General features: G+C 42.0%; 1 protein-coding gene across 1 annotated transcript in view; it reads left to right on the top strand.

Moving 5' to 3' along the window:
• The window catches only part of LOC145392093 (dynein axonemal heavy chain 5-like), a 266709-nt gene extending 239732 nt beyond the window's left edge, over positions 1 to 26977 (top strand). Inside the window, exons 86-91 of the mRNA XM_080266547.1 lie at positions 2293 to 2449; positions 6818 to 6898; positions 9940 to 10071; positions 11269 to 11421; positions 20496 to 20678; positions 26771 to 26977. Coding sequence (XP_080122673.1) covers positions 2293 to 2449; positions 6818 to 6898; positions 9940 to 10071; positions 11269 to 11421; positions 20496 to 20678; positions 26771 to 26977 — 913 coding nt within the window. The remainder of the gene's footprint in view (positions 1 to 2292; positions 2450 to 6817; positions 6899 to 9939; positions 10072 to 11268; positions 11422 to 20495; positions 20679 to 26770) is intronic.
• The last annotated feature ends 590 nt before the right edge of the window (positions 26978 to 27567 follow it).

Below are 27567 nucleotides of genomic sequence, written 5' to 3'. Positions count from 1 at the left end.
TAATAAATGATGAAGGATGGAATATCTCAAATCTGATGTATGCAAGTGATACAGTGCTGTTTGCAAATAGTGGGCAAGAACTTGATAGAATGGTGCCAATTTTGTAGATGTCTGTGAGCGTCGTGCCTAAGTGTAAATGAGAGTAAAGTGATGGTCATTGTGAAAGAAGGTGGCTCCCGATGTGATACTACAGTGAATGGAGAAAGACTTGAATTGGTGATAGTTCAAGTACCTGGGTGCCGTGATAGAAAGAAAAAGAAAAAGCATATGTGCATGAGAAGTGAACAGTAAAGTGGTGTATTGAAGGAACGTGTATAATGATATGAAAGCCGTCAAAAGAAGCAGATATCTGAGTGTGGCGGCTGGGAGAGGCTTCCATGAGGATGTTTAAATGCCTGATGTGGCATGAAAATGAAAAGTCAAGAGAAAGAGCAGTGGAAATGGTCTAACAGAGAAGTGGAAATGGTCTAACAGAGGCCACATTGCTTTGGAAGGATTAAGAGGAATCCCTGGTAAGTCTTTCAGCTCGAAGAAGTCTTTATAATCCCTTCAGCACGCGTCATATATATAGCCTTGTTGCTGCTAGACTATTATATTCAGTTCAGGAGGTCTCCTAATTGTAAAGGGGTTGATGAGGGCTTTATCTAACCCTTTCAGTTCTAAGGCAGCAAGACTGAGACAAACTACATCGTCGGATTTTGTTCTTCCTGCCTCCAGACCATTTGTGAGAGACAAACCTTAGCCCATAACCTGTCCTCAATTCAGCGATAGTTCCTGGGCCGTAAGAAGCTCCCCACTGCAACCTTTCCCTTGGCTGATTAACCCCTTCAGTATCATGTTTTTTTTTTCTTCCGTTCCATCCACCACCAGACGATTCTAATCAGCTTGAGGTAGAATTTTCGAACAGTGTGGGTTAGATACAGCTTAACTGACAAATTAAATATGAGAGACCTTTTCTTAGTTAAACACAAGTCTGTGAAGGTGGCAAGAATAAACTAGAGTATTGTAATGAATGGATCAAGCCTATTACGCTTTGATGTTCTCTGCGTTATTGTTTTTGTAATACTGACTTAGTTTGCATTAATAACATAGAGGAAGTGTTGAATTATCATGTACACGGATGAACTGGTACCAAAGAGACATTCTGTCACATCCCCCTTAACGATTTATATTTCATAACACATCTCACAGTTCTCTTACTATTTAAATTTGTACAGATCCCATACACATTATTTTTTTTCATTAACGAGGTAAAACACTACACATTTATGCCTATCGATCGCACGAGTCGTTAAGGCAGAAAACCACAACGAAGAACACGAGGAGGGGAGGGTCGAAACAGGTAAGGAAGAGGTGTTGGCGAGCATTCTTAACCGACGAAAGGACGAACCCTTTACCTGGGTGTGACAGATAGACAGTTTCTTCCCCAAGTTCCTGTCTTCCTCTAGTATACTGCCTGTAAATATGACTTTTCCGTATCGTGTTCTTGGGAAGACAACTCGGGCAAATCAGTTTTCTGCCTTAACCTCCCCACTACACGATGTCTTATTCTGGTTTCACTTTGCTACCTCCAGACGATTTTATTCAGCTTAGGAAAAACATCTGCTGCTGAAGGGGTTAACAGAGGCCACACCCATCTAAAACCCCAAGCTCCCAGTTCAAAAAAAATCTTAAAGCAAAATAAATCGCGTCGAGATGGCAGGATTAAGATACAAAGACGTTTCAGAGGTGGACGCTTTACGGATGCTCATACAGGCGGGAGGTCTAAATCAGTCGTCCTTCCAGGGTAGGGAATATGCTGCAGTGGTTAGCATGTCCAGTGTGTGAATGGAAGAACCGGAATTCGATTATCGGACAGTCAGACTCTAAAAGTTTGTCTCCTCCTTCTCTGTATTCACCCAGCAGTGTAAATGGGGACCTGGATTTAACATTGACTGCTGAGGGTCGTATTCTAAAGGAAGACAGGGACAGGAAAGATTATGTAAACTGATATTAGATTTTTGTGCCATCGATAGGCAATAATCTAACCCGTATTATTATTATTACTGTTATTATTATTATTATTATTATTATTATTATTATTATTATTATTATTATCATTATCGTGATTATCTTTATTATTATTATTATTATTATTATTATCATTATTATTATTATTATTATTATTATTATTATTATTATTATTATTATTATTATTATTATTATTATTACTATTATATTATCATTATTATTTTCTTTCTTCTTCTTCCTCTTCCTCTTCCCCCACTTCTTCTCCATCTTCCTCTTCTTCAGGTACCAGATCAACACAGCCAAGAGCATCCTAGACACGATCTTGAGTATGCAGCCAAAGGAGGGAGGTCAGAGGGGAGGAGAGACGAGGGAGGCGGTGGTGTCCAGGCTGGCGGATGATATGTTGGCTAAGCTGCCCCCTGATTATGTCCAGCACGAGGTGAGAGAGAGAGAGAGAGAGAGAGAGAGAGAGAGAGAGACGAATTTGTGTTAAAAGAGGGAGAAAGCATGAAGAGAACAGTCCTTACTCCCACAGTTGAATGGGGAATGGAGAGTGGCTTGTGTTGGTGTAAGGCGATGAGTAATTAGGGGTAGAGGAAGACAGGAGGGACCAGTTGTTGGAATGGGAGTAGGAAAGTTGCAAGGGGAGGAGGAAAGGACGAGTAGAAGAGGAAAATGGAGACTCGAGTGAGTTGAGAGTAAATGGAAGAAGTTGAAGTTGCAAGGCGTTCATAGTAGAAATCTGCGCAGCATGTGAGGTGGTATGAGGGTTAGGAAATGAAGCAAGGGAGTGAAAGAAATAGCGTAGTGGACTGAGGAAGTGAAAAAAGCTGCTGAAGAGAATAATCAAAGGGTTGGCAGACACTATATGTAAGAATGGCTCCGACGCGCGCCCATAAGCTTAAAAAATAAAATCCTTCATAACTTCCAACCACAAAGGTAATTAAATCTTTATATGCATCAAGCCTTAACCCTCCATTTTTCTCCAAAGTCTTCTTCGTCTTTCTTAAGCTCCCTCTAGCTCCAAAATGGCAAAACCTATCACCTTGGTTTTTTCACAGATGGGTTCCACAGGGTCTGACGCACAGTAGAAGCCAAAGGTAACAGATCGGGTATAGGTCAGCTTTTTACAGTTTTGATCCGATTTAGACCAAACTTGGTAGACGGGCAGAGGATGAGCAAAGGGTGAATGGTTCAGTTTTGAGGACAATCAGTCAAAATTAAAGGTAACAGGACAAGGTCAAACGTTTAGCCTTTTAACTAGGAAAATTTTTTTATTCATTTCAAATTAAACTTGATAGACCAGCAGTTTAGGTTCAGCCAAAGATTATATTATTGCTCTGAGAACAATAGTGAAGTGAAAAAGTTACTACATGACAGTATTGTGATACCAACAACTCTAACGGATGGAAGTGAAGCTTGGACGTTGTTGGAAGGACACAAGTCAAGAGTGAGAGCAGTGGAAATGAGTTATTTAAGAGGAGTCTGTGGAGTCACATGGAGAGACAGGCTGACAAATGAGGATATAAAGGAACGTTGTGGTGTGGATATGGATGTGATACGTAGCATTAGGAGGAACACACTGAGGTGGTTTGACCATGTGGAGAGGATGGAGGGTGAGAGACTGACGAGGAGAGTGTATGTGAGTGAGGTGGAGGGGGGGAGAGGGAGGGGGAGGCCGAGGATGAGATGGAGGGATGGGGTGGAGAGATATATGAGAGAGGGAGGTGTGAGTTGGGAGCAGGGCAGTGAAATGGTGGGGGACAGGACGACGTGGAGGCGATTTGTTTGTGGCCACCCCGTACGGGATTGAGAAGTCTGGGAATAGACAGATAGATATTTAACAATAGGCTAAAAAGGTCATGGTCACAGGACAAGGTCAACTTAAACTGGACCAAGGTTTGTGAAGGGACAAATTGTCACGCAAGGATGAGGTGTTTCAGGTTTGATATTAAATAGTCAAAGGTCAAGATCACCGGGCAAAGTCAAACGTTCGATCATAGACCGATCATAAGGCGCGGGTGTTGCTCTCTTTCAGTGCAACTTCATTCAGCTCAAGGGGCTTTTCAAACGGGAGCGAGTTAATCAGAGGCTTCATTAACTCCTGCACTGATCTGACGTTCTTGCTAAACTGAGTACCTTCGAAACTTTTTACACAGAATCCTTTAAAAATCATTGAGACAAGTATAAAAATATATTTTATAAAAGTATGAAGATGTAGGCTGGCAATACACCAAAAACTTTTCGGAGCAAGGGCAAGGCAGTAAAAGGATATGTAACCCCAACCCTACCTCTTTTTAATTCCAGCACGTGCCATTATATTGTGGTATAAGCGCACCCTAAAAGTGTAATTATAGTAGTATACCTGTTAATGAACCAAGCAATGCACAAACGCATGTCAGTTAAAATTTAAAGTGTGGGAATGGGGTTGTATGTTCTTTTACTGCCTTGACCTTCTCCTATTAGTCGGAAGCGCACTGCCATCAATACATCTTCATACATTTTATAAAATGGATGTTTATCCCAGTACGGAATACAGTGGTTGAATCAAAATAGAGGAAACAAGAATGAGGAGAGACGAAAGAGAGAGTTACATGTTGAGAAAGGAAGAAAGATGAAGAGACTTGTAAGACATGGAAAAAAAATATATAGGGGAGTTTGGAAGAATCCTGAGTGTAAAGTGAAAGGAATCCAAGCAGCTGTTTTGGTGTTTTGGAAGGAGGCATAGAAGGTAAGATACTGGAGGCGTGAAAATTAGAAGTGACCTCATGCTGACAGAGAAGGGAAAGGGCACAGATGGAGAGATTTTAATGAACACTGAATGTGGTGAACGGAAGCAGTGGTAGTATAACTGAATAGATTATGGCTAGGAGGAAATGAAAGGCAAGGAGGGATGAAGGAATCAATAGGACAGAATTGTGTGAAGCGCGAAAAAGTGTCAAAATGGGGAAAGCACAAGGGGATGATGGGGGGCGTGGCATATGTTTCAATATAGGGATGGGGGAGAGAGAGAGAGAGAGAGAGAGAGAGAGAGAGAGACTGAATCTGGAGAATGAGCCATGAGATGCTTAGCTGCGATGCTCATTTTCGTAACTTAGGCGTTTTGAGCCTGTGATGTTTAAATCACTCAGTATCCTGGTATAAAAGGTCATATCATTCAGGTTACCCAGTTACCTCCCCCTAGGTATTATCCTTGGTACTCATTTTACCAACCAACCCTCAAAGGATGAATGAACACATGAGTAAAGTGACCCCAGCTGCCAGCACAAGTATTCGAACCCTGGAGAATGGAAGGAAGTGTGTAGGCCAGATCTTCTCTCTCTAACATGTAAAGAATATGTAGAGAAGGGGAAGGAAGTTGTATGTTGCATTCATGGGTCTGGAGAAAGGCTAATGACAGTAGACACACAGAGAATGTGCAAGCTGACGAGAGTAATAAAGTAACTGGGAAATTGTTGAACGGCGTTAAGGGTATGCACGAATGTGCAAAGGCAGCAGTGCGAGTGGATTATGAACTAAGTGATTTGAATGTTGTATTGATCCAAAAAAAAATAGTAATAATAATAAAAATGCGTCATATCTCCTTATTAAATTGGATAAGATTTAGAAATTGCATGTAGTGTTGTTTCCAGTCAATGCTCTTCGGTTAAGTGAAGAAGACTGGGAATTGCAAAGGACTGGGGTGTATAAAGAAAATGAAAAGTGAATGTAGCAAAGAGTAAAGCTATGGTCAGGAAATGGAGAACGTGAGTGTTTTCATGTATCTAGGCGGGGAGTTTAAAGGACGAAGTGCGAGATGGCCATTGCAAGGAAACGGAGTTCCAGGTACAATGACAGCGGAAGCAAGAAATAGGGAGGTGGCCACGGAAGTAAAGAAGTCGTTGCATGGCAGTATTGTGATACCCACATTAACATAAGGAAATGAGCTTGGACTTTGCTGGGAGGATTCAGGTAAAGAGTAAGAGGAGTGAAAATGTGTTATTTGAAAGGAGTATGAGGAGTTTAACAGACCGACAAACTACTGGGGAAAATTGGAAGCGTTGTGGTAATGACATCGTATGCTGGAAAGTTGAGGATCACTCTGAGATGATTTGGCCATGTGGTGTGATTGACAGTGAGAGAAGGAGTGAGAAAGTTTGTGAATAAGGTGAACGAAGAGTGGTGGGGAGAGAGGCAGACCATGAGGTGAAGGTACGGAATGGAGAGGTATAATTATAAATGAATGTGTTGTGGGATGGAGAGAGGACTCCTAAAGACAAGACGACGTGGAGATGATTGTTTTTTTTTTCTTTGTAACCACCTACTACTGGATTAGAGTCTGGCTATCCATACATAGAAAGACAGCTGAGAATTTCAAAGGTCTGGATGATGAGTTATTTTATGGGCGGTCCACATCACTGGGAACTCTATTTGTAGTTTTTTTCCTGGATACTACCCATCACCTCCTGTGTGACAGTGTGGAGTGGGGGAATGATAAGGGTGACCATGATGACTTATATACACTGATGTTGTCTGTAACATGAGAGTATAAGAAGAGTGGATGACTGCAGTAGGCCAGTTGGCTCAGTAAAGAACATTAATCATTACCATCATGATTACCATTACTCTTCATTATAATTGTTATATATCATTATTCAATATATTATTATCCGTTATTAAAATACTATTCACTCTACACTGAATGATCTCTAGAAATAGAGTTCTATCACAGGACACGTAAGCAGTTATGAAATTCCTTTGATCATTAAAATTCCGATCCTGACAATTAAATCTGTAATCGTAATAAATTTGAACTGCCTTTGTCCAGATCCGTGAGGCGCTGCAGCAGATGGGCGCCATCTTACCCATGAACATATTCCTCCGGCAAGAACTGGACCGCATGGGCAAGGTGGGTAAGGAATTATATGGACAGATTCTTTAAGCGGAGATCATGAGGTAATAGCAAGCTTTCATGCGTGGCGCTCGTGAAGAGAGTAAAATGCGTATAACATCTCAACTTTGCTGCTGGATACGCTCTGTAACGTGGTATACAAGCTAACCACACCCGCTGCCCACAACTGTTTTCCATAAAAGACGTCGAATTTTGGGTCTAGCCCTTACATCTTTATCTGTTGTTTGAAGAATATGGAACTTAAGAGTCAGTATGTTAAATTGGGTGATCAGTATTTCACATTGCTAGAGTACAAAGTCTGGACACACTCTAACCTTTGGATTAAAATTGCACGCCGTTATTTCTTTAGGTATTAGTAAAAATTGTAGTAAACGTGTTATTGGGACTCGGCACAGTGTAGTCAAAGTTTTCATGCCTGTTACATAGAGGGTAAAGTAAAAACTGTAGCACCAATTTTTTTTTTTTTTTTTTTCATTCTTGTAGTAAATCTAGCATTCTGAAATTTGGCATGTAGGTAGAAGCCAGGAACATTCGATTCGAGCCAAGTCATTTCGAGAGTCTAGCCATATCATTGAAATTACCACGTTCCCACCTTCAGGGCAAATGACTCTGGAGCTGGTTTAAAATATAATTTCAGGAATACTTACATTGCTTTTATTGCTTTTTAGTTAAGTGTGCGGGAAACTTAAGCGTATCAGTTTAAAATACAGCTCTTTGTACCTCTTTGTTTAAGCATGCTCATCTTTTTATAGTGTTGATTAACGCAAGTTGTGCTAATGATAAATTCCTACCTGAGTGTTTGTTAATGACCCTCAGCTTATAAGTGTCGTGACTGAATTATACTAGAGAGGCATCATTTCAGAACGAATATGTGACAAATCCCAAAGTTGGGTTTTATGTATAGTACATGTACTTCCTTGTACAGTATTTGTAACTCATATAAAATAGCAAGACATACAGGCTAAAGGGCAGCTTTGATTCAAAGTTGCCTCTTGTTATCGGCACGTTCGAGGTTAAATAGAACACGTGTCTTTATGAAGATGGTTGTTTGGACATTTGTTGGTTCCGCACCCGTATTTTTGCACTTTTTGAGTTCTAAAATGATTTTAAAGGCAAAAATAAAAAACCGGAAAGTTGTTCCGAGATACCAGACCCAGGTACACATGCACAGTAAGTTTTAGGCCAGTGACCCCAGAAGTAAATCATGAACCCATGGTAAAGAACATTGGTAAGAACACGTAGAAGCCGATTTCTACAAAAGAGAGAAATGTAATTAGCTTATCAATGCTTTATTTTGTTAACCCAGTGGTCCCAGACTTTTTTCTTTGGACCGCATTTTCGGATAGAAATTTTACTCGCGCCACAGTAATTTTTTTATTGATAAGAAATATCTTCAAAAACAAAAAATCAAGTCCTAGCAGTGCTTTATTGATAACACAGAACACAATTACATTAAAATATGATCATGAGTCACCCAAAATGTTTATATGACCAGATACAATGTTTAAAACTTTGTACTGTACCTACATAAAACACAATTCATTCCCATATACTGTACTGAGTAGTGTCAGGTTGTTTTTGTACGGCAATCTAATTCATATTAGGTCTAATTTGGGACACACAGTCCTCTCCTGACCAACACAAATAAGCCTTTCTCTTTTCTGATCTTTGCTATTTGTCAGAGCTGAAGATCCCTTTTCACAATAATACGCGTAATTCGTGGACAACTGTAGAAGATTGGATAATGCTCTTGAGGAGATGTGTGGATACAGTTTCTGGTAGTATATCCAAACGAGTCCACTGGTATACTCCCCTGTTTTATTTTCAAGGTGCGATCACTCAACATGTATGCCATTTCCTGCTCTTAATCTGATGGCAGACATAAATAGCTGGAATCTGCAAAGGGAACTCAGTCGAATTTCTCTGGAGACACCGATGGGAAGTGCTGATACATCTTTTCTACCAGTGTTGCAAGGTATTCCTGTATGAGACCATACTATTCAATGCTCGTTTTAAAAAATTTTACCTGTGGGAGCATTTCCAGGTTGAGCTGCATCGCCCTTGTGATCCAGAGCTGAAGCCTTTTTTTTTTTTTTTCTCCTTAATGCAGTTAATTTAACTGCACTCGTGAGAATACTGCCACGCAAAAATACATAATGATATATAACACTTCACTTGACACACAGGGAGATTACACCTTTGTACTGTACTGTTTAATAAATAAATCACTAATTCTCTGCTTATTTTCATCACTTTACACACTGCACTAATCATAATACTTGACACTACATTACTTACAATAAAACTGACTGAAAGCGTTCGCCACTCTTCTTACATAAAATTTTAACATAGTCATGAAATCCGTACAAATTTCTGGAAAATATCGACAGTTTCTCTTTAAAAGGCATAAGCAAACTCTAGTATATTTATATTTTACATTACTGTTATCGTTTTCATTCTTCTTTAAAAATCTCTTTAATATATTGATTCATTATTTAACTACATAAAGTCTAGAAACTTTTGGAATTTTTGTACTGGTTATTTAAACATATATTTGTCGTATTATGTCACTTGCAACAAAATAAATAATATAGTTAAGAAAATTACCTTTAAAATTACTTCTTGCACCTGATTTTTTTTTTAATGTCTAAATATTTAATTGTCTTTTAAATCTTCCTGTCGCACTTGCCATCCTTGTATCCCCGCTCCATTTGAGTCTCATTTCTATAGGAAATATTTAATCTTACGCTTCTCAGGAGATAGATTGTTTTTTCTTAAGAACCTTTAACTTGAAAAGTGAACCCATGCCCTGCATATCACACCAGATCAAATAATGTTATTTTGAGCAGACACCTCTCAAAGGTTAACAGCATCTCTTCATTCCTACCCACTACGAGCCAGTTCAACGAATCCCAATGTAATGTATCCTTTCGTACCAAAAGTGCAGTCTGTCCAAAGCAACCACGTTTTATATTTTTAGTCAGGTTTCAGTCAGCCTAGGTCAGACACTCTTGTAGGTGATGCGTGTGTTTGTCCAGGTGCTGCGTGTGGTGCGTCAGACCTTGCTGGACTTACGGCTGGCCATCGAGGGAACCATCATCATGAGTGCCACCCTCAAGGACACACTGGATGCCATGTACGACGCCAGGGTGCCAGAGCGATGGCGGAAGGTGGGGGCACACAGGCTCATTTCACTTACCATCATCATCATCATTATCATCATCATCATCATCATCATCATCATCATCATTATATTTGCAACCAAAATTAACATGACCAGGATCCAGAAAGAAGAAAGGAAAATTTGTAACTCTCCACTGCTTTCTATATAGCCTTCTGTACGTTACCCCCGCTTCGAAATACATTTTCTGTAACATAAGCACTACTTCTTCAAATCTGTTTCTTGAAGTGAATGGAGTGTTCAGTCTGCTAAGTAAATCATGTACCTGTGTATCAAAAAATGTATGAAAATATATAAATATAATGAAAGTCAGTACAACAGTCATGTATTAGAAATGCTTAGTAGTACATGGAATTTTATAAACATGTATTGACTCACAAGTATGATCACCTGCACGTTTGTATATGCAGTATGTCATTCGTAAAAATTAATCTATCTAATATGTGTGTCAGCTGAAGTATGTGTAAGATGATGGCTGTGTGTGTGTGTGTGTGTGTGTGTGAGACATGACACAAGCATGTGCTCGTCGGTTTAAGATATTTCCCAGCACTTCTTTCACGGTAAAGTATTTTGTTTATGGCACCCTGCCTATTCGCTAGTGCAATACACGGCACAAATAATACACAAGCAAATATCAGCGTGTCATATGCAGATAAATATTGGTAAAAGGACGAGATGGCTCCCAGGGTGACAAGGAGATGACTATGTGTGTAGGGGTGGTGTTCTAAGTGGCACAGAGGCTGCGTAAAACCTGTTCTTTGGCGATTTATTTCCGTATTGCGTCTTATCCTCTTCACTCCATTTATGCACTTTATTCTCGTCATTCCCAGGCGATCATTTTTTCAATTTACAAGAGATGAATAAAATCGTCTGGAGGAAGCACGACTAAATCAGTACAGTAAGCCATCAGAGTGAAGGGGTAAACATTAAGTTGTGTGTTATGTAATGTTTTAATACCGATATAGTTTACCGACATATGAGAGGATAAAGTGTCATGTGCAGAATAAGTCGCTGAGAAGGAGGTGTTAGAAAATCTCCAAGCCACTCAGAATACGACTGCCATGTGTAAGGCGTCATATAAGTTGGCCACACTGGGTTATTTAGGTGTCATGTACAGAATAAATCGCCAAGTAGGATACGTTATGAAATCTCGAAAGCCAGTTCAGACATGCCTGCTATGTGTCAGGTGTCGTGGGAGTCGACCACACTGGGGTTCTGGTTCACTGAGGTGCTGGAACGAGACGCGCAGTTCCGCCGCTGGTACACACAGGGACGCCCTAAGGCCTTCTGGATCACCGGCTTCTTCAACCCCCAGGGCTTCCTTACAGCCATGAGACAGGTACCTCCTCCCCCTTACCTCTTGCCTCCATTTTACTCTAACCTCCTCCTTACCCTTACTTATTTCCACTTGTCCTGTCATTTATTTTTGCTTCCTTCCATTTGTCCTCCCATTCTTGCATCTTTCCGCTTGTCCTCTCACCTGCTCTTGCCTCGTTTCATTCGTACACTCAGTCATTCCTGCCCTCTACATTTCCTCTTGCTTTCCTATTTATTCCCACATAGACGTTTGTATATAAAAATAGCTTACATGCGATACAGATCAAGTGCACCTTAACCATGTTGGGAACAGACGGTCGTGATTTGCAAACGAATGTCGAACCTCATGTACTGTACTTATGTTTATTGCATAGTTTGTGTATAGTGTAAGTCAATGCAGAGAATTCAGCGCTTACCCGTTTTCTCTGTCCCAGCTTGTGGTATACTGTCTGTGGTACGTTTTTTGGGTCATTTGCCAACACGGGGTGGTCTGTAACAAGTAACCTTTCGTGGTCAAAGCCACATGTACAGTAAAAAAGTTTTCTTGTGTCCAGAGTTCACTCATTAGGTTGTCAATCTGTGCTTTTAATCCCGTTCCAAACACATGAAGATCCCTCTGGTATAATGATTACCAGGGATGTAAACCTCTGGGAATTGTAAGAAGTCAGTCAGCTGGTGCGGTCAACTGGCGTCACTCGATTCAGGTGTCCATCCACTCTTTCTGCGTTAGAAAGTAAAGTAAGTACCTACGGAAAGTAACTGTGGCAGCCAAGTACATGAGGCTGTGGCTTTATATCCCAGGAGGACTGGGTGAACAATCCGCCACAGGCTCAAAAGCCTAAGTCATGGAGAAGGGCAACACAGCTAAGTGCCTCGCCTCTGCCCCCACCTTTATCTTACCATAACAAAGATATAAATTATGCAGAGTTAGATGACTGATATCATTAGAGTCTAAAACACTGATTTCTAGCTGTCCTGCAAATGGAACTTACGGATTAGGAAAAAGCAGCCGTGTTCCTGTAACTTTAAGGAGATAAAGTATATTCCTACATCAACTGCTTTGTAATAATATTAACTTTTTTTGTTGACAGATACAAACGAAGTGCAGCAAAGTAGTTTAATAACCTTTTTTCAGTTATTGCTTACCGAAGCAAGCAGAACATTGTTATTTTGCGGTGGTTAGTTACTTGATTAGTGTTGTTGGAATAATTTAATGTCTGAGCAATCGATAACGGAGTGTACTTATATGAAGTATGAGTTTGTATCTTCTTAACTGATAGTGTGCGCATACTTAAATTTTGAGTAAACTTTTTGATAGCACTGAAGATTTGGAATAACGTACATATGAAGAATTGGTCATATCATATTCCATTACTCCAGAAACCCTGCTTTCCCATACAGGTATACCCGTGAAATAAATGCAGCAGTGGTTATCAATCTGTTTGTCCCGCTACCCACCAAATCCTCCGGACCCATACCCTACCCCAAACCTTACACACACACACACACACACACACACACACACACACACACACACAAGATGAGACATGATTATGCAATATAAATGTTCTTTTGATCTTTCGATTTCGATTTTTACTTTCGTTTTTTCTAGGTCTTGTATTCTTATAGTTTGAGACTCTGTCCAGATATGGACTTTTCTTTAAATTTTCTGGGGATTACCGGTTCCGGCTGTGATATGAGTTGTATGTAAATCACTGCAGCGGATGCAAAGAGATTTATATAAATGAGACTTCAAACCTCCGGCTCCGTACTAACCTCCATAGGGCTATATTCATCACAGTAAAGGATTGTATGTTAATACAGTACTCACATAAATAAATGTGTAAAAAAATGTTCTCCAAAGTTTCATAATATGTCCATCTATAAAGTAAAAAAGGATGATCCTACATTAAGAAAGCCAAAAGAAAAACACTTCATAAATAAATTTAAACCGTTATTAAATAGAGATCTTTGAGACACTGATCCAGTTACAGCTTCACACAAACGAACCCTTTTCGAATTACGAAAGTGTTGCAACTGAAGCTTCACACAGCTTGAAAAGAAATTAACAACAGTGGACACTTCATGCCAAATATCAGTGGCTATCACTCAATTATAGGAAGCACACCTCTTCCTTGGGCCACTATTTTTATAACTAATGATTTCGGAAACTAGACAAATGCATTTTAAATAAACTTGGATATTATTTTACAATATGCAAATTTAGGACATGCCTCCTGTTTGCGTGCATGCTGTCGGTTTTTCGGTAAAAGGTATCAGTCTGCATACATATTTATACTATATTTCCCCACAAGAGCTATATTTTCATATCTTATTGTTATATCCCCGTCCCACACTGCCATAGGCTCCAACAGCAGTAATTCAGTATAGGAAGGACGTTACCCAGTGAGATGTTCTTCCTAGAGGCAGTCTTTCGGTGTACAGTACACAGGATCAGCTCAGGCGTCGTAAATACACACTGGCTTCCTAAGTTCAGTGTCTTTATTTTCCAAATAATTACAATTAATGCTTTCAACTTCACTATTTTCACAAATACCGAAGATATTCAAACTGCAGTGACACTGAACTACACTCAGACTGAACTGAAAACTGACTGAACCTGCTCCAGTCTCTTCCTCATCCTTATATAAGCTTCCTGTATTCTAGAGTGTTCTACACTTCTCCACATTTCTCGTGTATTCCCGAGGGAGCAACGGTTACAACAGTTACCAACTCCGAGACATCCGAAACATGCCAGAGTTTTCTTACACTGCATAACACTAAATTATTTAGCATACAAAATCACATAAATAAAACATTATTGAGAAAAAGAGCACAAAAATTAATGCATAACTTAAAATATAACTACACTCGCAAACAGCAGGCTAACTGGCAACTCTGACTCGTACCGGAACTACGAGAAACACTGAGAAACTTCCGAACTACCTACCAAATCCCGCTTCTTAACACCAACCCCTCCCTAGTCCTTTGTCGTCCCGACAAAACTACATAATGTATGCAAACATAATCCTTAATCCAAACTAACCATCTAATTATACACAAAATAATCCTTCAACTTATAAGATCATCTCCTATGCCGCTTCCAACGACGTCCCCACTCCTTCACACAGTCCATTCCTCCTGGAATGTCTTGGTCCTCTTCCTGATGTACTTCTTCTTCTGGGAAACTGTCACCATCCTCTTGCACTTCAGCTCCTTGGTCTTCCTCAACATCCTCGGCTGCGGATGAGCATGATTCCACTGAGACGTCCCAGGTGTAATGTCCTACCCCATGGTATTGCCACAGACGATTCACGTGTACCACCTTTGGGCGAGACTTCCTACCTCCCTGAGTGATGGGTGGTACAACACAGTGTAAGGCCTGTCCAATGGGCTCTGCAGTTTCAGTGACTGTCCCTTCTTTTGCTGGTCATTGTATAACCAAACTTGGTCACCATCCTTGAAGCTCACCTCAATTGTCTTGCCATCATACTTGCACTTCATCACTCCTGAAAATTTAAGGGTTCCTTGCACTTGATGAGGTACCTCAGCCAGCCTCTCCTGAAGATGCATCACATAGCTGGAGGTGTCTGTAGGCAGCTCTTCACCAGGTGGTCTTTCCACTAACAAGTCAACAGGTAAGCATAATTGTGGCCAAACATCAGTTTTGCAGAAGTGTACCCGGTAGACTCATGAGATGCAGACTGATATGCCATCAGCAACACAGGTAATTTCTGGTCCCATTCTGTTTGTCCCTCTACGCAGTACTTGGCCAGTTCTTGTCCCAGGGTCCAATTGAATTTCTCCACCATCCCATTTGACTGTGGCCTTAGTGGGGTCGTCCTGGTCTTCTTGACCCCCAGTAACTTGCAGCACTCGTGGAACACAGCAGACTCAAGGCTTCTACCCTGGTCTGAATGGAACTCCTGTGGCATCCCAAAACAACAACAAAAAACTGGTCAATCAACACCTGAGCAACAGTCGCAGCCTCCTGATCGGGGATGGCATAGGCTTCTGGCCACTTTGTGAAGTAGCCCATGGCAACACATATATACGGTTTCCTCTTTCAATGAGTGGCAGAGGTCCATCAATGTCCACCACGACACTTTCCATTGGTGCACCCACTTGGTACAGCTGAAGAGGGGGTGCAACCACGTTTCATGGGTCCCTTCTTGGTACAGCACACATCACAGGCCCGACACCACTCTTCAACATCGTGATGCATGCCAATCCAGTAGAACCTCTGTCACAGCTGGCTTAGAGTTTTCCTCACTCCCAGGTGCCCATTAGTGATCTGGTTATGAGACTCATCCAAGATCCCAGACCTCATTTTCTTCAGAACCACCAGTTGCCAATACTTGCTGAGGCCATCGGGTGTCTCCCACCGATGCTCTGGTAGTCCGTTGTTCAAACGAAGAAGGTCCCACTGACTCCAGTAACTCTTGGTCGCAGGGATTAACCTGAAAACTTCTTCCTAAGATGGTCACACTGTACTCCACTGCAGCCACTCTAGCACTGGGTGTAAATCTGCATCCTCCATCAGAATCCTCTTCAGGTTTTCTTCATCTGACCCTGGCCCTGTCACTACGGTAGGGCGGCATTTCTTGCTAAGATTTCCATCCCTGCTGCACTGCTTGCCATCTGTTCTTTCGTTTTCTCGCACACTATCAATCAAGGTTCTTTTGCATTTCCTCAGTGGTGGCGCTTCTTGGGAAAAACTGGCTGGTTGTTGCCTCTTGTCACCAGCCTTCACTAATTTACCCTCATTCTTCTCATTTGGACACTCATAGCTGAAGTGTCCCACCTCACCACATGTCCAACAACCGTTTGTTGCAGTTGTGGGTTTCCTTGTACTGTTCCATTCTTTCTTCTTCTTCCATTTGTAACAATCCACCTTCTTGCATCCCATCTTCCCACAGAACCAGCAACCTCCTCCAGCCTTCTCCTGTTCTCTCTTCCACTTGTTGCAATCCACTTTCCGATGTCCTGGCTTCTTACAATACCAGCAACTTCCTCTGAGCTTCTCCTGTTCTCTATACCACTAATAAAAATCCCCTTTCCTATGTCCTGGCTTTTCACAGTACCAGCACCATCCTTCAAAATTTTTTGCTTCACGTACCTGCACCTTTTACTACAGCCTACCTGAAAAGTGGATGTACTGGACCTGACATAGAGCTCAAATTCTAGAGCCCTGGCTAGTGCTTCTTGCATGATTCTGGGTTGTGCCTGCTTCACATGCACTTTCAACTCTGCACTATCAAGAGCATCGATGAACTGGTCCCTCAGAAGAATAGCCAACAGGTTAGGTGCTGCTCCAGGGTAAGCCTTGTAGGCCATACTCTCCAGGTTATGAGCAAGCTATTGTAGGGATTCTCCTTGAGCCCGCACACGGGTCCAGAATCGTGCTTTATCAGCCTCACTCTGGTACATGATCCCATATCTGCACTCCAGCACTTTTACTAGGGACTGATAACTGTTTCCTTCACTGACTTCTGGCCCAGAATTTACCCTGCGGCACCCTTAAGGCTAGTAGCAAGCTGCACTGCCCTCTGCCTATCATCCCAACAATTTTGATCAGCAAGTAACTCAAACTGTGCATGGTAATCCTCCCAAGATACTCTACCATCAAATTCCTGAGGTTTCTGTTTAACTGTACCCCCATTACAGCCATACACTTCACTGGTCCAGGACTTAAAACTTCTGCATTCTGATTATTCAGCTCCTACTACCTTTAGATGCTTGGAATCCACCAAGATTCACCATACATTGTCCATTCTTTTCATATGCTCCCTGTACACTAGCCTGAGGCTCGGCATTGAAATATTTCTCTACAGCCTCAATTCTCTCACTAATTATCTTCACATGGTTGACTACTCGCTTCAACTGGCTATCTACATGTTGTTTGCACTCCATGACTATTCCCTTACTAATCTTCAGCTGGTTGTCAACATGCTGTCTGCACACCGTCACGTTATTGCTTACCTTACACTTGTGCTGCTGTAGTTCAGCGTATACTTCCTCCTTCAACTGCTGCTGCTCTTCCTTCATTTCCCCCATGAAAACATCCAGCTGTCCTTGCATCCTATGTTGTAAATCCCCTGTTGCTCCTGTAATGCCTCGGGAAGCTGTTCATAACGTTATTTCTGTTCTTCACTTTGTGACTAATTTTTCCTTGATTTCTTTATTTTTTGCCTGTAATTGTCCTTTAAGTTCTTTCTGTCCTTCATTCTGTCTTGTAGTTGTACACTTTGTGCTTAAAATTGTTCTTTGAGTTGTTTCTGTCCTTCATTCTGTCCCTGTAATAGCTTCATGATTGCAGCCAACGACACCTAGTCCTCCAGCTCAGCTCAGGATCTTGTCTGCACACCCCCATGCTCCATTTCAAAGGCTTGACTCACTGCAGCACTTAATCCACACTCCTGACACCAGTGAATGGCAGAGGTCCATCAGTGTCCACTTGTCCCTGAGTGGCATTATGTGAGCAATAAAAATGCATAAGTCTAGCCATATCTGCAGATTGGGAGGCCCTCAGGCAGCCCCTATATGCATTACTCGACCACTAGAATAAAACAGTGATAGTAATGATGGACAGTAAGAAAGTATTACTGAGATGCGGGATTTGCTAGTTAGGTAGTATTGGAAGGTTCTCAGTACTTCTATCATTTTTCAGTTTCATGTCAGAGTTGCCAGTTAGCCTGCTGTTTGTGAGCGGAGGTATTTTAAGTTGTACCATACATGCACTTTCCCTTTACTGTTCTTATTTGTGATAGTTAAATTGTAATTTTATTTCAGTGTGTTTGCTGAAGCATTTGGAGTGTTAAGTAATGTAAGAAAGCTCTGGTATGTTTTGGATGTCGCCGATTCGGTAACTATTGTTGCTAGGGGCAGGTACCAGCACGTCCTAGAATGTTGGAAAAGAAAGGAAGGCTATTTAAGCAGGCGGAAGAGGAAACGATCGTGGCTATGTGCATCGCGACGGCGAAGGCGTTCTGTGGCGATGATAAGGCGGCGCTGCTCGTTCTACTCCCCCAGATCTTTGAGAAGAACGGGCTGCTGCGCCTTATCATCCCTCAGAGCTTCGCTCGTGATGCTCAGCCAGCCCCTCGTCAGGAGCGTCTTTCCACCAAAATGCAGCCTCCCCAACCTTGCACAACACCGCAAAGAAGGCTGCAGCTCAACGCTCCTTTAAACAGACCGAGTGCCTCCTCCTCTACCACCACCTCTGCCCCGCCCATGGACGCCACGAACCTCAGCAACAGCTGCCTGCCATCAGCAGCTAAGAGGAGGGCCGCCTCTCCCGTCCATTCCATCAACCAGGACGATGGCGATGACACCCCTCCCTCACCAACACCAGCTGCTGTCATCGAGGCCGACAACGCTACTCCTGATGGGGCACCAGCAGGAGACCTCCAGCCTATCGTGGAGGCTTGTGCCTCTCCATCGCTCCCTCCACCACCCAAGAAAAAGAAGAAGAAGGGGAAGAAACCAAGGCTGCTTCCTGCAGAAGAGATGGAGACTGAACAGCCAAGTCTTCCACCCTCTCCCTCTTCCCCTTCAGGTCGTCGGCAGCGTGTGACCGCCGCTCTGCCGCCCCTAAGTACCGGGACTCTCGAACACCTCGAGTCCCTCACCATGGACCAACTTCATGATCAGCAGTCCTGGTACTTGGGGGAAAACTTCGCCGACGTCATCAAGGCCCTCTACGCCCTCCACACGCCTTCTGATTTCACCAGCCTGTATGAAGACTGCCTCCTCACCACCTACCAGACGCACGCCGAAGATGTGGCTGCTGTCGATTACATCGTCTCCAGGATCCTCCGCCACTGTAGGCTAACTGGCTCAAGCCAGTTCCTGCCAGATTTCATCATCGTGTGAACGCCAACTTCTCTGACGGGCTTCCACAATCTGCCCGTGTTCACTCTTCTTCTGAAGGTGGACGAATCAATACACACACACACACGCCTAGGGTAGTCAGTGTCGTTTCAGTCTTAGTTTCAGTGGCAGTGGGGCCTAGTGAAGACTGTATAACTCTGGTACTTGTGAAAACAGTGAAGTGTAGGTGACAAGCATTAAGTGTAATAATTTGGAAAATAAAGACCGCAAACTTGAGAAGCCAGTGTTTATTTACAACGCCTGAGCTGATCTCATTGTTGCACGCTGAAAGGCTGACCATAAGAACAACTCACTGGGCAACGTCCTTCCTATGCTGAACTATTGCTGTTGGAGCCTGTGGCAGTGTGGGAGTGGGGCCTAACAATATGCTTTTGTTTGTGTTATCTGCTGTCTCCACCATTATAGTTGTGTTTCCAGTTTTGCATTTCTACCTAGGATATATTGTTGTTAAAGGTAGCACTGTACAGAAACATTAGTTCTTACACACCCATGAAGAAAGTTACAAGAGTCACTATGGATGGAGTGGGGTTGTAGTAGGGAGGGTGACAGTCACGGCCATATTACGAATGGTGGGCAAAAACACCATTTTATTTTTTTCACCAGCATCGCAAGACCAGGTAAATGAGAGTAATGTGAGCTGATCATTTATTTGGAGAAAACTGTAAAATATGCTGTTACTACAGTCAAAATATAATATCACACCACCCATTTTCACAAGATACACTCACATGGCCCTTCCTTACTGCCACAATTCCAGCTTATCCCATCTATTTCTCTGTCCCCCACGCTTATTTCTTTGCCATCAAGACACTTTCATTCTTGAAAGATATTTTGAAATAAACCTTCGTGACATTCAAACCACTAAATCTACAGCACGCATTTTCACAAGGTATACTTCATGACCCAGCCTCACTGTCTATCAAATTTCTAGCTAATCCCACCTATCCTTTTGTTCACCACATCCACTGCAGGTCACACGGTTGAGGAATGTGCGTTTTACATTATTACTGAAACACATAATGAAAAATGCATAAGTTTTACTATTTTTGTACTTCGTTTAACAATGCTTTTTGTAAAGTGGAATGCAGTCTAGCCATATCCCATCCTCACAGGTGTTTTGAAATCGAGTTTTGTAAATTACTGGCTGCCTGGACCTTCCAGCACTGTGTCTGAATATTACCTGCAGTGTTCTGTTCCGTGCAGGAAGTGACGCGGCAACACAAGGGTTGGTCGCTGGACTGCGTGATCCTGCAGAACCTGGTGACGCGCTTCTCCCGTGAGGACATCCACGACCCGCCGCCAGAAGGGGTCTACGTCTATGGTCTCTTCTTGGAGGGAGCATCCTGGGACCGTAAACAGTGCAGGCTCATGGAGTCACGCCCAAAGGTGTGTGCACATTCATAAGTTTGTACCACCTGTTGTATTATTACGTAACGTGCAGGACACACTGATTTAAAGTAACTGTTCACCCAGGACGAATACAGGTGCACAGGTATAAACATATACCGTACAATCATAATAATATACAATAGATTACAATTACCCTATATGAGGCAATTTAATCCCTAGTTCACATTGCTGCACACTTTTCTTTATCCATCCATCCACCATCCGATCCTTTTTTGCCCTATCAGGAGCATAGGACCTGGGTTCCGCAGTTTCAACCAGCCTCACGTGTCCCTGAGTGGCATTATGTGAGCAATAAACACCAACCACCCATCATATAAATAACCTTACGGGTTCAATCTGACTGAAGTGCGTTTCTCTAACTGTCTTCACCAAATTACATGCACACTGCACACTATACTTCCTTCTCAAAATTAAAAAAGAAAAATGGCGAACTTAGACCATGCCTCAGGGTCCCCAAGGGGGGGGAACCACAAATGCCCCCACCATCCGCCCCTCTCCCGGTGCCGACTCTATGAGTTGCCTGGAACCACTATCTGACTCACTTCTTCAATTCTGCAACCTTCGTGGCCTTTCCTCTAACTTTCTTTCTGTTGAACATTACCTTTCCTCTTCTAAACCTCACCTTCTCTTTTTAACTGAGACTCAGCTGTCTGAGGCAACTGACAGCAAACCCTTTTCTGTATCCTCATACTTCTTTATACTCATTTGAAAGCCAAAGGTGGCTGATGTGTTTATTTACGCAATGACTTATCTTGCTCTCGTGTTCCTGAACTTGTTTCCTCTGAATTCTCTACTCTCTGGCTTCGGCTTTCCTGTCATTCTCTGACTAAATATATCTGCGCTGTTTACTTATCCCCTACTGACTATCAAAAATTCTTTGACTATCTTACTTCTACAATGGAACACATTCTATCCACTTCTCCTTTCTCTAAAATCTCCATTCTAGAAAATTTCAATGTTCACCACCACCTCTGGCTCTCCTCTCCTTTCACTGATCCACCTGGTGAACAAGCCTACATGTTTTCTATCCTTAATGACCTAGAGCAGGATGTACAGCACATTACCCGTATCCCTGGCTGTCTTGGAGAGAGCTCCAACCTACTTGACCTCTTCCTTACAACTAATCTTTCTGCTTATAGTGTTAAACTTTTCTCTCCGTTGAGCTTCTCCGATCACAACCTTATTACCTTAATCTGTCCTATCGCTCCAGTACGGCCTGTGGACCCTTCAAAGAAGCGGCGACTGTGGCACTTTGGAGCTGCAGATTGGGAGGCCCTCAGGCAGTACTTCTTTTATTTTCCCTGGAATGATTATTGCTTCCATGGCCGGGAGCCATTTGACTTTGCCTTGCACATTACGGATGTTATTCTCTTGGGCATGGAAGCATGCATTCCTTTCTCATATCCTTTGACTCATGCAAGAAAGCCTTGGTTTAATCACGCTTGTTCTAATGCTGTCTGCAACAAGGAGAGGGCCTATAAAAGGTACCAGAGCCAACCCACCTCTGAATCACATCTTTTTTATGTTTCTGCCCGGAATCGTGCTAACTCTGTTCTTCACTTTGCTAAATAGAATTTAATCCGTACTAAATGGTCCCAACTCTCCAACTCTAATTCCTCCCACTCCTTCTGGCACCTTGCCAAAAACCTTTCTAACAACTTTACCTCATCATCCTTCCCTCCTCTTTTCTACTCTGATTGCTCTGTAGCTATTTCGTCTACTGACAAAGCAGATCTCTTCGCTCAGACTTTCTCCTCCAATTCTACTTTAGATGATTCCAGTGCTGTTCCTCCATCACTTCCCCCCTCTGACTCCCTCATGGCTGACATTTAAATTTATTCAGCTGATGTATTTTCTGCCATCACTGGCCTCAATACTAACAAGGGATATGAGCCTGATGGAGTCCTTCCTGTTGTCCTCAAGAACTGTGCCTCTGTGCTTACACCATGCCTAGGTAAACTCTTTCGCCTTCGTCTTTCAGCTTGTACCTTTCCTTCTTGCTGGAAGTTTGCTTTCATTCAGCCAGTCCAAAGAAGGGTGGCCGTTCCCAACCCTCTAACTATCGTCCAATTGCTTTAACATCCTTTACCTCAAAAGTTTTTGGGTCTATTCTTAACAGAAAAATTTTAAGCATCTTTCCTATCACAACCTTCTTTCTGATAATCAGTATGGGTTCCATCAGGGACGCTTCACTGGCGATCTTCTCACATACCTTTCAGACTCTTGGTCATCCTCTTTTCGGGACGTTGGCGAAAGCTTTGCCATTGTACTTGACGTCTCAAAGGCTTTCGATCGAGTTTAGCATAAATCTTTAATTTCCAAACTGCCTCTTACAGTTTCTATCCTTCTATCTGTGCCTTCATCTATAGCTTCCTGTCTGGTTGTGATATAGCCGCTGTTGTAGACAGCCATTGTTCTTTTCCTAGATCTGCCAACAGTGGTGTTCCTCAGGGCTCTGTCCTATCACCGACTCTCTTCCTTTTATTCATCAATGACCTTCTAAGCTGTACATCTAACCCTATCCACTCGTACGCTGATGATTCCACCCTTCACCTTTCCATTCGGTTCCCGCAACTTCCATCTCAGCAGTTACTTCAACAAACAAGGGATGGGGCTATGGCACACGTAATGTCTGTCCTGGCTCGTATCTCTGACTGTGTTAAAAATAATCTTATTTTTAATGCATCAAAGACAGTTTTTACACTTATCAACCCGGCAAAATCTTCCACAGGAGTACCCACTAAAGTTTAATAATATCCAGCTCAATCCAGCATCATCCTTGAACATGCTTGGGGTTTCATTCACACGAGATTTATCCTGGAAAGATCATATTACATCTCTGGTAAAATTTTCTTCCAAGAGATTGGGTGTGCTAGGCCGACTCCGTACCTTTTTAACCCCTGCACAGTTGTTGACTTTATACACGGGTTTTATTCGCCCGTGTATGGAGTACAACTCTCATGTGTGGGGAGGCTCCCCACATACAGCTCTTCTTAACAGGGTGGAGTCAAAGGCATTTCGTCTCATTAACTTTGCTCCTCTTACTGACTTCCTTCAACCTCTGTCTCATCGCCGCACTGTTGCCTCTTTATCTCTTTTCTATCGCTACTTCAATGGTCACTGCTCCTCTGAACTGTCTGCTTGCATCCCTCAACCTCTACGACGAGTGCGTAGCACCTGTCTAGCAATAAACTCTCATCCCTTTTCTGTCCAACTCTCTAATGCAAGAGTTAACCGTTATTCCCAGTCCTTCATTTATGCAACGGGTCAGCTCTGGAACAGTCTTCCTCTGTCTGTATTTCCTGCTTCCTATGATCTCCAGTCTTTCAAACGCAGTGTGTCCAGGCATCTCGAAATGAAAGGATCTTGAATTTGGCTCTTTCTTGTATTGTTTTTGTTTTTCTTGGAGGGACTTGTTTTGCGAGCTCCAGCCTTTGGTTCCTTCTTCCTCATAAAAGAGAGAGAGAGAGAGAGAGAGAGAGAGAGAGAGAGAGAGAGAGAGAGAGAGAGAGAGAACCGCCGACGAGTCCGCAAAATGGCTGGGAACAATTAAGTTTGTTCAGTTTAGCATGTCATGCTTTTTTCTGCACCAAGTATCCAAATGAATTTGTGTTAAATTCGTAGCTGACAGATTTATAATATAATGTAATTCTAGTATAGCTGCGTATAATTTTTTTTACTGAGCGCATAAAAATAATATCACTTGGGAAATACCTGTGATGATAGCTTTCATACAATACTGACAAACGTTTCGTCTTAAGCAAGCTTTTGTGAATGTAAGAGAAACTTTGTATGTGGCTGGAATTAGCTGCAGATTCGAGGTAACATGTAGGGAAGCTGGGGCCTGATGTGTGAGATGTATGATTCTGAACTAACAGTAGTAAGGCTTTGGCTGATGTCTGGCCAGGCAGTCATTTATTCATCACAGACTAGAGTATAGCTAAGTAGTAAATCCACACATACCTTAGTTGTCAGCCATTTACGTGCATCAGAAACTTACAGTGATTCATGAATGTATTTTGACAGTACATCGTGTTGTCCTGACAGAGGACTGCTCGTATTAAAGGAATATCAGTAGTCGTATGAATTCATAACTGATACTCAGTATAACAAATTTTCATTTTAACAAATTATTAAAATCATACATCTAAATATCACTATAAATGCAATACAAGTAAAGGAATCATTTTTATATTTCAGACAGCCTTTTTTTTTTTTTTTTTAATGTTTACCAAGTAGTTAGCTTTGGCCTGTCCTTGATTAAGTTAGCGGTTTCCTTTGTTCTCAGCAACGATCTGTATAATTTTTTGCATAAATTTCAGCTCTCATAAAAGAAGTAAACCTTTACTTCATCATTTGTCTGATATACTATTTGTTTTCCATAGCAAACAGCCGATCTGCACTTTCAGTGAGCTAGACAAATGTTATATTCAAGGTGTTTAGATATGTTTGTTGAATAAATAATGCAGCTGTGCAAGCAGGCATTAAAATTATCATCAGAAGCAGGTGAAAATGGCGAGGGGATATCACACTAAATATACGTCCACGCTAGCGATTTCTAACCTCTTCTTGTTTTTATTTCTCCATTTTTCCACATCCTCCTTGGCCCATTACCTATGTGCAGCCAGTATTTGCATAACTGATGATATAAAAGTTAAAGTAGCAGGAGCTTAACTCAAGTTTTCCATAATAGCAATGACACTGCTGGCTTGTGTAGCAGAAGAAATAGACAACCTAATATTGATATGTATATGACAGTATCCTTGGGGCAGGAAAGAAGAATTTTAGTAAAGACTCCCTGCACGTAAGTAATAATAACAATAATGATAACAATAACAATAATAATGATAATAATAATAATAATATGATTTTTTGCTTCCCAAAAGCGCCAGCCCGTCCTGGGGATGCTTCACACTCATTTACACGTTTACAATTGCAAGAAATGTGACATCATTCATTTACAGTACAGACTTCATCAGCAAAAAAATGATTGAATAAAAAAAATAAATAACTGAGGCAAGAGTTGGGTGCCGGACCCCCTACCTGCTTGTATTGCCATGCAGATGTTGCAACACCACCGCCCAGCACCTGCATCGCAAGCAAAACTGTATCATGTTTTTTTACGAAATAGAAATGGAGAGATATTATTCGCTGCATGAATGTATTGATCCACGTCCCCAAAGTCATGAAAAACCCGTGCTGCAGGTTTCCTCCCCACTTGCGAACGTGGAAAAGTAAGTTAGATCGCAGTAAATATTGTAAATTAGACTGCCGGGAATTTTGTCATAATATTAATCCCCTATTCTTGCCCCTAGAAAACCATGAACAATCCCACTTGGAGAAATATGCTGCAGGTTGGAAACCCCTGGTCTAGGCCTCAGCCTTGGGAGTCCCTGGAATAATTTCATGGAGGCAGGGAGTCCACGGAGATAAAAATGTTGAGAACCATTGCCTTAAACCACTTAAGGGACGTCAGGCCTTATTTTGTTAAATGTTACCACCCAACATAATAAATGGTTTACTGATTTACAGGAAATCATTGGGCTTATCACTCAGTGTAGACTCAAAAGACAGCACTACATCGAGTGAGTGGATGATGGGTGGCCACACCTGCCTACTATGTTTTTTCATTGTCAATTTAGCCTGTATCCTGGAGAAGCAAAGGCACACCTAAAATAATCCCCCTCTGCTTGTCAGCCCTCCTTTGATGCAATATGATTTCCTAATGAACATTTTCCCACTTTTGCACTGTCAACTTGAGGAACCATCAAATGTAAATTAAACTGCTGTCCCTTTTCATTTTAATACTAACTTTGAGCCATATTGTCTTGTGACTGGAGACTCTATAGCACTTCTTCCAGACCAGCTTCTTGATATTGTTAGATATGTTGATTATCTTCTGTAACTTATTTGTATCACTGTATTTTGGCCTAGTCTGCATTAGTAGCACAGCAAGTGGATATTTAGTTGCAATTAAAAAATTCATTGCAGAAGAAGAGGTGCTACGATATTTCCAAAACCAACCAGTAAGAACATGGCCTGTTGACACATTTCATAACTATTTCCAGGTGTTGTACGAGCCTATGCCAGTGGTCTACCTGTACGCCGTGAACACAACGAGCGGCAAGGACCCAAACCTGTACGAGTGTCCCATGTACCGCAAGCCTCAGCGCACAGACGCCACCTACATCGGCTCCATTGACCTCGAGACCACTGACTACCTACCTTCTCACTGGACGCTCAGAGGAGTCGCACTGCTCTGTGACATCAAGTGAACCAAGAGACATGAACATATTAAACCTGAGATTGTGATGGTTTGGGCATATGGAGAGGATGGAGGATTACAACTGGGTGCAGATGGTGAGAGGTGTGAATGCTGAGGGTAGAGTTGAAATGGTAAAATGAAAAAATACATGGGACGAGATCACAGAGTGTGACTTCAGGGATAAGAGACTGAAAAATGGCTGCTAGAGATTGCACAGCGTGCAGAGACGCCATTAGGTGACCAAGACCGACGCTTTCACGCATGCTGGAGCCTTTATAAATGAACGAACGAACGAAAGGTTGCGATGGAGAAACCAAATCCACAATTTTTAACATTACTTGAAACACATAATGGGACAAACTAGAAGTATAACGTTTGTACCATGTTGTTGATTGGGTGGTGTCGTGTGGAATGCAGTCTTATCATTTTCTATCCTTACGTGGTAAATTACCACCCTATATCATGGTCTTGCTTACCCCTTCGCTCACTCAGTTTTTATAATATGGCTGAAGAGAGAGAGAGAGAATTAGTTCCCACTACTAAAAGCTCAGTACTGCAAAGGAAATGGAGAAGTTCTCAATATTTTATCCAGGTCTTCAC

Source organism: Coenobita brevimanus, chromosome 21 (assembly GCF_032717465.1).
Source record: "Coenobita brevimanus isolate Jiangsu-jjx chromosome 21, ASM3271746v2, whole genome shotgun sequence".
In the NCBI taxonomy this organism is placed as follows: domain Eukaryota; kingdom Metazoa; phylum Arthropoda; class Malacostraca; order Decapoda; family Coenobitidae; genus Coenobita; species Coenobita brevimanus.
Note: the sequence above shows the minus strand (reverse complement) of the source record. Positions and strands in the feature narration are given on the sequence as shown.